The sequence below is a fragment of the Artemia sp. Qi Xiang Cuo genome, chromosome 3 (genome assembly GCF_049724085.1).
Source record: "Artemia sp. Qi Xiang Cuo chromosome 3, ASM4972408v1, whole genome shotgun sequence".
Lineage (NCBI taxonomy): Eukaryota > Metazoa > Arthropoda > Branchiopoda > Anostraca > Artemiidae > Artemia > Artemia sp. Qi Xiang Cuo.
Window position 1 is genome coordinate 40289220 of NC_142796.1, and position 12725 is coordinate 40301944.

General features: G+C 35.0%; 1 protein-coding gene across 1 annotated transcript in view; it reads right to left on the minus strand.

Annotated features, from left to right (window-relative positions):
* Positions 1–228: 228 nt before the first annotated feature.
* LOC148954092 (uncharacterized) overlaps positions 229–12725 on the minus strand; it is a 17543-nt gene continuing 5046 nt past the window's right edge. The window contains exons 2-3 of the mRNA XM_089086130.1: positions 7441–7611; positions 229–1434 (exon numbers count right to left, since the gene is read on the minus strand). Of these exons, the coding sequence (XP_088942256.1) occupies positions 451–1434; positions 7441–7611 (1155 nt within the window). The 3' untranslated portion in view covers positions 229–450. The remainder of the gene's footprint in view (positions 1435–7440; positions 7612–12725) is intronic.

Here is a 12725-nt window from a genome sequence, read left to right on the forward strand (position 1 = left end):
ACTTTGTTTTAATTTTAATGCAAGTTTACAAAGATAGTCCCTTAAGTATGTAAAGTTAAAATGAAAATTACTTTTTTTGATAACAAAAAGTTCGTTTCTTAGTTTAGAATAATATTTTCCAGACTAAAATTAGCAGCCTAGCATCATCATTGCAGATACCGAGAAAAAAGTCTTAATGAGATAACTCACTTGAGAAAATTCTTCCTTTACCTTAAATCTCTGTTCAAATTTCACTTTGTCCTTTATTATAACGAAAATGCTTATTACAAGAGTTCAGTTGGACTGACTGTTCTAAAAAGATCTTAAAATAATTTTAAGCAAAGGAAAAGGAAAACGTCAGATAAAAGTATTTTGTCAAATAATCAACTTAAAACACCGAAATGACAACTCCACACATAATTGCACGGACTACAAAAAAAAATCTAGGCACTAAAACACGGCACTTGTCAACTACCTTTTTTGAAGGTTCTGTTGCATTGCAACAAACCGTTCATTAAATTGCATCCTCACTGCGTCACTTTGAAACATATCTTTATACACTTGAACAATGGCTGGGTTGTGCACCACTGGTAAGCTCATACGCAACATTTGTAAATAATTTGGAGGAAGTCCGGGTCGAAGAATAAGTCCTGGAGCGAAAGGTACAACCGGGGTACTTAAAGGTTGATAGGGCAGCCTATGATTCGGTATTATACGCTCTTCAAATTTAGGCGGCTGCGCACTCGCAATTGGGTAGATCGTTATTGCTTTCTTTTTAGTCAAATCCAGAACTTCTGGCATTTCTCCAAAATAATTTGTTTCCCCTTTTGATCTGTGAACACCATTTTTCTCGGGTATTTGAACTGGCTTAACCTCAACTTTAAGATCCGGACGGTTCAGTAGCATATTCACATTCGAGATCAATTCACTTGCCTCTTTTTGAGTTTTTTCAATACTAATCAGCGGTGGAACTGGCCTCTTCTCCGGTTTCTTAGTCACGACAGGTGTTATTGAGAATCCACTTCCTAAATTCTTCAAATACGGCATGGATACCTTGGAATTACCACCCCCCGCAGATAAAAGCCCTGTCCTCGAATCAAACACTGCTCCCGTTTTAGTTTCCACTTTAGCACGTTTGGGCGGTCTATCGAGCTCAGTAGATACTCGTTGCGACGATTTTTGAATATCTAAAGATATCTGTTTCACAGGTTTTTCAATTTCTAAAGTTTTCTTATGTAAATTCTCAAGGGCAGATCGGCCATCAATACCAGTAGAGATCTTTGTTCCGTCAGCAGCCACTATGGAAATGTTTAGCTCAGACAGCGTTTTCAGAGCAGGCAGAATGTCAGCCGGTAAATTCTGATGAACACCAGGACGAGGTACGTGCACATGACTAGTTGCTTTTACAGCTATTGGCTTAACACTCGTAAAACTTGGACCAGCCAACTGCACAACCTGCAAAATAATACGGTCCTAAATATTCACTCATTATATCTATTGCTTCTAATTCACTTTTAGAGTTACATTGTAAATACTCCAAAGATACAAGTGCGAACCCCTTACTTAAGCATATTATTGTAGATACGCGCAAGTATGATCCTAAGCAGGGGGGAGGGGGGAGTTACATGATGTTTTTGAAGTGGTAATGGAAAAAAAAAAACTTTAACCAAAACTTCTTTTTTTTCGAATTCCAAAGAGACCTTACCCTTCATCTAAGTAAGCTATAATATTCACGCCCAGTTAGATTTTTCGAATATGACAAAAAAGAAAATAAAACTTATACGTTTTAAGAATCTTTTCTGGAAATGGTTTATCTTTTCTTGTCACTGAAAAGTGTAATTCGCTTTTGATGATGCTTTTAATGCTTTGAAGGAGACGGCTAGAGGTGGGAGCCCCCCGTCCCTCTATCCCACGCTATGCCACCACACGTCCTAAATGAGCTGATAACATTTCTAGGATCTACCAATCAATGCAAAACAACCTTAGAGTAGATGATTTTGAATAGCTTGCTTTCAAAAGTGGAAAGGCGGACTGAACACACTTATGCACACCTTGACAGATTTCAACATACAAATAGCCCCTTTCAGGCACAGAGGTCATCAGCACTTAGAAACAACAGTTCATAACAATATCAGGTGTTCACGTTAAAGAATACACAAGCATACTCGCATTAATTTTCCCAGAGATTGATGGAATCATGCATAATTTTCTACGGTGAGAGAGGGGATGAAGTTTCCAGAAAAGTGGTTTCCACCACAAAAGAATCATGTTTTTTCTTACAAAATATTTTAATAAATAAAAATTTTATATGTAAATATAAGAAAAAAATTTAATGAAATTAATTCAATTAAAATTTTATAAGTTAAATTAAAATAAAATTTTTTTTTTAATATTTATTACTCTTACTCTCCATTACTTATCAGTAATATATTTATTACTTATCAGCACGTAATAACAACATTAAATAGCAATATTAGGGGTTCACGTTGAAGAATAGACAAGCATACCCGCATTGAATTTCCAAGAGAATCGCGCAATTCTGCATTATTTTCTACGGTGGGGAGGGGGCAATGTTTCCAAGAAACGGGTCTTACCAGAAAAGCATCATGTTTTTTTCTAACGTTGGAATATTTATCACTCTTTCTATATTTTCTTTTTTCAGGAATATACAAATGTGCCTTTTCAGGCACAGAGGTCATCAATATTTGAAAACAACAGTTAATAGCAATATCCAGGGTTTGCGTTGAAGAATATACAGGCATACCCGCAATATATTTCCCAGAGAATGGTGCTATCATGCATAATTTTCAACAATGGGAGAGGAAGCGAAGTTTCCAAAAAAAAGTTTTACAAGAAAAGCATCATATTATTTCTAACAAAATACTTTAAAATATTTAAAAATTTTAATATTACAAAAAAATTAATTAACTTTTTTGTAATATTTATCACTCTATATTTTCGGTTTTTCAGGAATATACATGTCAAATAAAAAAAAAAAATTACATTTGTCACCATCTATCATAACAGTTAGCCTATAATTTGCAAAGCCTTATTTTAACAAATTTTCTTTTTATTGAAATACTTGAATCCTTGCAACAAGCAATTGACTAGAGACATACATGCCAAATAACATTATTTGCCTTTCGCTTAAAATTTAAGAGATTTGTAGACAAGGTGGCAATGTAGACATTGCAGCATACTATGTAATAGAAGTAATCCTAGCAAAAGAAGCAATTTTTTGGGAATAAAAAAGCTTGGAAGGTTGGCCATATCACGACATATTTTTCTCCATGTTCGCGTATTTGTCGTTTTCTGTGACTTAAGGATGTATTGAGACGTTTGTTCTAGTTTTGAAAAAAAAAATAACATACGTAACTACATGTTAAATTTTTTCATTAAAAAAGTACTAATTGAGTTTTCAATGCATTATTTTTTTTTTTTTTTGTTAATTCCAAAAAAAGTGCAAATGCATATATGAGATGAAGACACTGGGAATAAAATCTCTATCTCTTATTTCTTCCCCTCTTTTATCTCAGGCAAGAAGGACATTACAATTAGGAAAATGCTATATTTTTCTTATTCATTACGGACCATTTATTATGACGTAGAGCATTGTGGGCGGAGGGTTTTATTTTTTGTAGAAGAGTAATGCCGAAGCAAACTTTTGGTTTAAATCTATTCCCTCTCCCTCTCTCTCTCTTTCTTTCTTTATTGTTCGCGCTCTCTCTCTCTCTCTCTCTCTCTCTCTCTCTCTCTCTCTCTCTCTCTCTCTCTCTCTCTCTCTCTCTCTCTCTCTCTCTCTATCTCTCTCTCTCTCTCTCTCTCTCTCTCTCTCTCTCTCTCTCTCTCTCTCTCTCTCTCTCTCTCTCTCTCTCTCTCTCTCTCTCTCTCTCTCTCTCGCACTCAGTCTCTCTCTACCTGTCTGTCTTTATATCTCTTTATATCTCTCTCTATTTCTATCTCTCTCTCGTTTTATCTCTCTCTCTCTCTTTATCTCTCTCTCTTTATCTCTCTCTCTCTATATATCTCTATCTCTTTATCTCTCTCTCTCTCTCTCTCTATCTATATCTCTTTCTTTATCTCTCTCTCTTTTTATCTCTCTCTCTCTCTTTATCTCTGTCTATCTATATCTCTCTCTCTTTATCTATCTCTCTTTCTATCTCTCTCTCTCTCTTTATCTCTCTCTCTCTTTATCTCTCTCTCTCTTTATCTCTCTCTCTCTCTTTATCTCTCTCTCTCTTTATCTCTCTCTCTCTTTATCTCTCTCTCTCTCTTTCTATCTCTCTCTCTCTTTATCTCTCTCTCTCTTTATCTCTCTCTCTCTTTATCTTTCTCTCTCTCTCTCTTTATCTCTCTCTCTCTTTATATCTCTCTCTCTATATCTCTCTCTCTCTTTATCTCTCTCTCTCTTTATATCTCTCTCTCTTTATCTCTCTCTCTATTTCTCTCTCTCTCTATATCTCTCTCTCTCTTTATATATCTCTCTCTCTCTTTATCTCTCTCTCTCTTTATCTCTCTCTCTCTCTCTTTATCTATCTCTCTTTTTATCTCTCGCTCTCTCTTTCTCTCTCTCTCTATTTCTCTATCTCTCTTTATCTCTCTCTCTCTATATCTCTCTCTCTATATATATCTATATCTCTATACATGTCTCTCTCTGTCTCTATATCTATCTCTATCTCTATCTCTCTCTTTATCTCTCTCTCTCTCTCTCTCTCTCTCTTTCTCTCTCTCTCTGTCTCTCTCTCTGTTTCTCTCTCTCTCTCTCTCTCTCTCTCTCTCTCTCTCTCTCTCTCTCTCTCTCTCTCTCTCTCTCTCTCTCTCTCTCTCTCTCTCTCTCTCTCTCTCTCTCTCTCTCTCTCTCTCTCTCTCTCTCTCTCTCTTTTTTTTTTTTTTTTAGTGGTTGCAGGTTGTAAAAGAGAGGCGAGATGCACTTTATGCACTTCCAAGACATCTGAACTTCAGAAGTTACTTTGGAATTTGCTTAACCATAAGCTTGCGAAACTCGCGTGATCTTCCTATAAAAGACAGATAATCTAGACTTATATATGTAGCTTACCAGAAGCAATTGCAAGCATGCTGCATACTTTTAAGGTAAAGCAAAGTAAAAAGCGGGCAAAGCCTAGCTAACACAGGAGCATATGAATTTAAGCATAAACCATGAATTTATAAACCATACATATGAATCTAAGCATAAAGTTCCTCTACCGTAAAAATTCTTGGTCTTAACCCCACTATGACCAGAAATAAAACACTGTACACAACTGTGAACCTGACCTCGACTATTACGACGCCAAGACCAAATTGTTAATGTTCGACGATTTTGGCTAATGTTTTAATATTTTGTCTGATGCTTATTACTCTTTGAGGATTTTCGTTAATGACTCAAGATTTTGACTAGTGTTTGAAAATCCTGTCTAATGTATTCAGTATTCGAAAATTTTGAATAAGAGTAACATTGGGTTAAAGACAAAAGAATGACTTCGCCAAAAGGACACAACAAATATGTATTCCTTTTTTCAGCTGTGCAAGCTTCAGCACGCTAGCTTAGCTTTACACTTTCGTTCAGAAAATTTAGGTAAGATGAAAATAGACTTGAGCTTTTGATTGAAATATGGATTCTAATAACTAAAGTTAAGCTTGCTTTTTATGTTTCTAGTTCCATTGGGTAACAATGCTACCTTATTGGCTTCTAGTAGTTTTTAGTCCTCTTCAACTCATCTCATAGGGCTTGACTACCCACGTATGAACATACGTGGGAAAGGGTAGTTTTTTTATTTTTATTTTTTTAGAAATTAGAGGATTGCAGCCGTCTATCATCAGGCTTTTCGAGCCTTAATCGGGCGGTTGTGTGTATGTATATTTTATTTTGTAATTATTTGTAAAATAAAAAAAAAACAATGAAATTCTTACTTTACAATATAACATCATGTTTCTATTAATAATATTATCAGATTTTATTCCATTGTTGTCCAAAATGATAAATCATTTTTAAAAAATACTTTTGTCCAGAATCTTTTGCACTCACTTGGCGGAGTGGTTTTCAAAGATCAAGAATGCGGTAAACCCATTTTAACAAAGAAGACATAACGCATCACAAAATGATAAACCACGAAAAAACGGATTATTTAGGGCTACATTTGGGACCGTTATAATTCAGGAGGGGCGGGGGTGCATTGACAGAAAATGAAATATATACCAGAAAAGTATAAAATACGGAATTTCGCTTTCATAGTTATAAACAGCATAAATATTTTCCGCCACAATGCAAAATTCAGCACAATTAAAGAGAGAATTTGTAAATTAGGAAAAAAAATCCCTGGCTTCAAGGCCATATAAAGGAGGAGAGGGGTTACCAGGTTTGAACCCCCCCCCCCCCGAAATTTTTTTACGGCTCGTAAAAAGTAAAAAAATGCATATAAATAAACTCTTGATGCGTTCTGTAGTTTTACCAGTAACCCCCCCCCCCCGAAAAATATAGTCCCCCGAACAAAAATCCTGGATATGTCCTTACCTGGCTTTGAATAATTTTTCTTAGTCCTATGGGTCAAATACCTTCAGCGAAAAAAAAACATCAAAATGTTAACAAACAAACTCAGAGCAGCAAGCAAAGACTCGATTAAAAACATTGACAATTAAACTGACGATGCAAACCTTAACTTTATTAGGCTTTAACAAGGCCTTTATTAGGCATTAACTTTAACAAGCCTTGACAAGCCTTAAATTGTCAATTGCATTGACAATTAAACTGACGATGACAAGGATCTCCTTAGCAATTAAATCAAGCAATTCTTATCATTTAATCCAAGAAATCAGCTGTATATCTAAAAAAGTTGCAAGTTACAATCAAGGCCGTATCCAACATTCTTGTTGGGAGGGGGGGGTACTAAAAAGAACTTTAAAAAATGCATCAAAATTTGTTTTTATGCATTTTTGTTACTTTTTACGAGTCGCACTAACATTTCGGAACGGGGACAACCGGGGAGCCTCCCCCCCCCCGCTATAGACACGGCCAGGGCTATAACGTCCAAGTTTAATTGGAGATTAACAACACGAAAAAAAATACATGTTGTTTCTTAATCGATGTTGTTTTTGATTAATAAAAGAAAGGTCTCTTTTCCATCTTTAAGACAAGACAGACATTTCCAAAATTTAACCTATTTTTGCATCTGAGAAAAAAAAATATAACACATTAAAAAATAGCAAAAATATTTCAAAAACAGGTAGGATTTTAAACTAAAAAACTAATCCCTGCATCATTTTGTACGTTTTAGCTTTTTAAGAAAGGTTGCGTAGTCTAAAAAATTGTTTATTAAGGATTATTGAGACCCAGCGAAGATATACGAAAGCGGATTGGATCAATTGATCGAGGATGTTAAATTACCAATATCACTTGAACAAAAGCGTCACATAAAACCTTTGGAATTACTGCACCCCAAATCCAGGACACACCCAAACAGTTACCTGTTCCTTTGGTACAGTTATAGCCGTATTGGAGCTCCCATTAGCTGTTTTAAGAGATGTTTCTAGGAAACCTCTGTTAACAGTCTTAGGTGATGTTTCTACTGGAGTCACATCGATTGGTTTAGGAATTTCTTTCACAGACTTTTCTCCCAATTGAGCGCTTTGCTTAATCTAAGGTGTACTGGGGTGTATCTGAGGTGTACTATCAATTTCATCAATATTTACTTTAGCAACTGAGCAACTCGTTTCTGTCTCTTGCTCAAGGTTTTCTTTCTCCAATTTGGTTGGATTTTTATTTTTCCTTCTTCGTTTTCGACTTCCGAGATATGGACTGCTATTGCGCGTTGATCAAATTGATAGTTGAGGACCATTTGCAGTTGAGTTTCCGTTCTATAGAAAACGGCTTTTAAACTAAAGAGCATTCAACTACGAAGCACATATAAAGGCAATGCACATTCAAAAAAAAGTAATGCAAGCAATGACTAAATAAAAAAAAATATATAATAAATTGAACAATAGAATAAATAAAACAATAATAATAAGTAATAAACTATTAACCAAAAGAATGGGACAACTTATTAGATTTGGATCTCCGGCGATATGTATTGGAAAGACAGGGGTTAAGAACTCCTAGAGCCACTTAAAGTGTATGCGTCTGGCGACTTTACTAAATAAGTAGAAATTTGAGAGAAAATTAGATATTTTAAATGGTTAATGTACAGTAGAACATGAATTAATTAAAATCAAAATCAAGTCTGAACAAAGTAGGCCTAGGTTACCTTGGAAAATATATGTAGGTTCAGTAGGCTATTTAACTACAAGCTCGTGGGCCTTTTGGAGATAAAATTATATTTTCTTTATCCTCACCAGCATTTTAAACTAAGTAAAAGATCAGTAAGCAGCGGTTTTGAGTCAAAATAATCAAAGGCTAGATGGGGTTGGTGATTCTTCTTTTAAACACTAGCGCCAGTGTCCACTCTTACAAGTTTCCCTACTCTATATGAAACTGTATCTGAACAGAGTTACCAAACAATTTATCAAATTAGCTTAAACAAAACGCCTATTTAATTTTATGGTTTTCAAACCGAAGTTTCATTTAAGCTGAAATGCGATTACTAAGAAATTTCTTAATTTGCAACGCTGAAATTTTAAATTTGGATTTTGATTTTCAATCAAATTCAGGATATGTCCCAGATACGAGCATGATTGCCACTTTTTTGACAAGGCTAGAACAAATGTGTCCATTTAGTTTGATTCGATTTCTTTTCCTTTTCTTTTCTTTATTCTGATGCTTTAAATTCTGGATTCCTATTCTGTTTCTGAATTTAATCCTGAACCTATTCTAATAATAAAAAGGGTGTAACCTTTTCTGACAAAAACTATTATTTTTCAAAACAAGACTGTCCGAACTGTAATTTTATCTGTCTGGCCTTTCGTTTGTTCTGGTTTAATTTCGATTCTTATGCATTTTTAGATCCACAATACTTCAATTCTCCTTAAAGACTTTTGTCAAAAAGCTTTAAAAAGTAAAAAATCTTTTTGGCATTTAAGGTTAGGGTGGCATATCACATCTCAGCCATCTTTAGGAACAGACACAATAGTTTGCTTGTTTTTTTTTTTTCACATAGTTCGCCTTTTTTTATTTGCGCTTTTACCGCTCACGGATAATTTAAAAATATCAGTTCATTTTGAGGACACACCCAGGCCACCTAAGCAGGTCATTCATGATGTACCAGACAAATTTTCCAATTGAGGAGAAGGAGGAGGGGGTATTTGGACCAAATTTTCTTTTAAGCATTTGGTTTACTAAAATGGGATAGAACCACTCCATCCATAAACAGAATCAGTAGGCCCCTTATCTATTATACCAGCAAAGAGAAAAAAAAGAGTTTGTCAACTAACTAGTTACTAACTAATGACTTACAAACAGCCAAAGAATTTCTAAAAAAATACTATATTATTTAAATTATACATATCAAGAAAAGAAAAAGTTGAAAACTTTCAAATCAGCAAGTTCTATTTTTCTTTAAAGTATTAACTTTAGTTTCTTTATTAGTTTTACACCATATCTGTCAGGCAAGTATGTAAAGTCTTTTTTTAGAAGCAGGGGGACCAATCCGTCGAAACATAAAAACGGGTGAAGTAAATGACATTCGTAGGAAAACATGATGAAAGATTAGCCCCCCCCCCCCGTCCCCCAAACGTACTTCCTTGTTATGTAAAACTATTAATCGTAGTAGTTAAGTAATTTTATTGACAAATTCAAAATTAATGAGCAACAGGTTTTTGGGAGTTAAATATAAGTTAAAATTCGGCAAGGGATACTTGTCTACATGCCAAGAATTCTTGCCTCCCCCCTTCAATAGTTGGTATTACAAGTATTAATCGCAGTAGTTAAGTAGTTTTATTGACAAATTCAAAATTAATGAGCATCAGGTGTTTGGGTGTTTAATATAAGCTAAAGTTGGGCAAGGGGTATTTGTCCCCACACCTAGATTTCTTGCCTCCCCCCGCAATAGTTAGTATTTCCAGTATTAATCGCAGTAGTTAAGTAATTTTATTGAATAATTCAAAATTAATGAGCATCAGGTGTTTGGGTGTTAAAAATAAGTTAAAATTGGGCAAGGGGTGTTTGTCCCCACACCTAGATTTCTTGCCTCCCCCCTGCATTTGCTGAAAAAAAAACCTTTCTCTGGTATTTCCACTATTAATCGTAGTAGTTAAGTAATTTTATTAAAAAATTGAAAATCAATGAGCAGCAGGTTTTTGGGAGCTAAATATAAGTTAAAATTGGGCAAGGGGTACTTGTCTCCATACCAAGAATTCGTGCCTCCCCTCTACAAGAGATGGTATTTCAAGTATTAATCGCAGTAGTTAAGTAGCTTTATAGACAAATTCAAAATTAATGAGCATCAGGTGCTTGGGTGTTAAATATAAGTTAAAATTGGGCAAGGGGTGTTTGTCCCCACACCTAGATTTCTTGCCTCCCCCTTCATTTGCTGAAAAAAACCTTTCTCTGGTATTTCCACTATTAATCGTAGTAGTTAAGCAATTGTATAAACAAATTCAAAATCAATTATCAGCAGGTGTTTGGGTGCTAAATATAAGCTAAAATTTGGCAAGGGGTGTTTATCCCCACACCTAGATTGCTTGCCTCCCACCTGCATTTGTTGAAAAAAACTTTGCTCTGGTTTTTCCACTATTACTCGTAGTAGTTAAGTAATTTTATTGACAAATTCAAAATCAATGAGCAGCAGGTGTTTGGGTGTTAAATATAAGGTAAAATTGGGCAAGGGATGTTTGTCCCCACACCTAGATTTCTTGCCTCCCCCCTTCATTTGCTGAAAAAAAAACCTTTCCCTGGTATTTCCGCTATTAATCGTGGTACTTAAGTAATTTTATTGACAAATTCAAAATCAATGAGCAGCAGGTGTTTGTGTGTTAAATATAAGCTAAAATTGGGCAAGGGGTGTTTGTCCCAACACCTAGATTTCTTGCCTCCCCCCTGCTTTTGCTGAAAAAAAACCATTATATTGTATTTCCACTATTAATAGTAGTAGTTAATTAATTTTATTGACAAATTCAAAATTAATTATCAGCAGGTTTTTGGGTGTTAAATATAAGATAAAATTGGGCAAGGGGTGTTTGTCCCCACACCTAGATTTCTTGCCTCCCCCCTGCATTTGCTGAAAAAAAACCTTTATCTGGTATTTCCACTATTAATCGCAGTACTTAAGTAACTTTAATGAAAAATTACAAATCAATGATCATAAGTTGTTTGTGTGTTAAATATATATTAACATTGGGCAAGGGATGTTTGTCCAAACACCTAGAGTTCTTGCCTACCCCCTGCTTTAGCTAAAAAAAACAATTCTCTGGTATTTCCACTAATAATAGTAGTAGTTAAGTAATTTTATTGACAAATTCAAAATTAATGAGCAGCAGGTGTTTGGGTGTTAAATATATGTTAAAATTGGGCAAGGGGTGTTTGTCCCCACACCTAGATTTCTTGCCTCCCCCCTGCATCTGTTGAAAAAAAACCTGTCTCTGGTAATTGCACTATTAATCGTAGTAGTTAAGTAATTTTATTGACAAATTCAAAATTAATGAGCAGCAGGTGTTTGGGTGTTAAATACAAGCTAACATTAGGCAAGGGGTGTTTGTCCCCACACCTAGATTTCGTGCCTCCCCCCTGCATTTGTTGAAAAAAAACCTATCTGTGGTAATTCAACTATTAATCGTAGTAGTTAAGCAATTGTATTGACAAATTCAAAATCAATGAGCAGCAGGTGTTTGGGTGTTAAACATAAATTCAAGTTGGGCAAGGTGTATTTGTCCACACGCCAAGAATTCTTGCCTCCCCCCTGAAATAGTTATTATTTAAATTATTATCCGCAGTAGGTAAGTAACTATACAGAAAAATTAAAAATCAATGAGAATCAGCATCTTGGGTCTTTAAAATAAGTTACAATTGAGCAAGGAGTACTTGTCACCACGCCTAGATTTCTTGCCTCCCCCTTCAATAGTTGGTATTTCCAGTATTAATCGTAGTAGTTAAGTAATTTTATTGACAAATTCAAAATTAATGAGCATCAGGTGTTTGGGTGTTAAATATAAGCTAAAATTGGGCAAGGGGTGTTTGTCCCCACACCTAGATTTCTTGACTCCCCCCTGCAATAGATGGTATTTCCAGTATTAATCGCAGTAGTTAAGTATTTTTATTGACAAATTCAAAATTAATGAGCATCAGGTGTTTGGGTGTTAAATATAAGTTAAAATTGGGCAATGGGTGTTTGTCCCCACACCTAGATTTCTTGACTCCCCCCTGCAATTGATGAAAAAAACCTTTATCTGGTATTTCCACTATTAATCGTAGTAGTTAAGTAATTTTATTAACAAATTCAAAATTAATGAGCAGCAGGTGTTTGGGTGTTAAATATAAGCTAAAATTGGGCAAGGGGTGTTTGTCCCCACACCTAGATTTCTTGCCTGCCCCCTGCATTTGCTGAAAAAACCTTTATCTGGTATTTCCACTATTAATCGTAGTAGTTAAGTAATTTTATTGACAAATTCAAAATTAATGAGCATCAGGTGTTTGGGTGTTAAATATAAGTTAAAATTTGGCAAGGGGTGTTTGTCCCCACGCCTAGATTTCTTGCCTCCCCCCTGCATTTGCTGAAAAAAGCCTCTCTCTGTATTTCCACAATTAATCGTGGTAGTTAATTAATTTTAATAAAAAATTGAAAATAAATGAGCAGCAGGTGTTTGGGTGTTAAATATAAGCT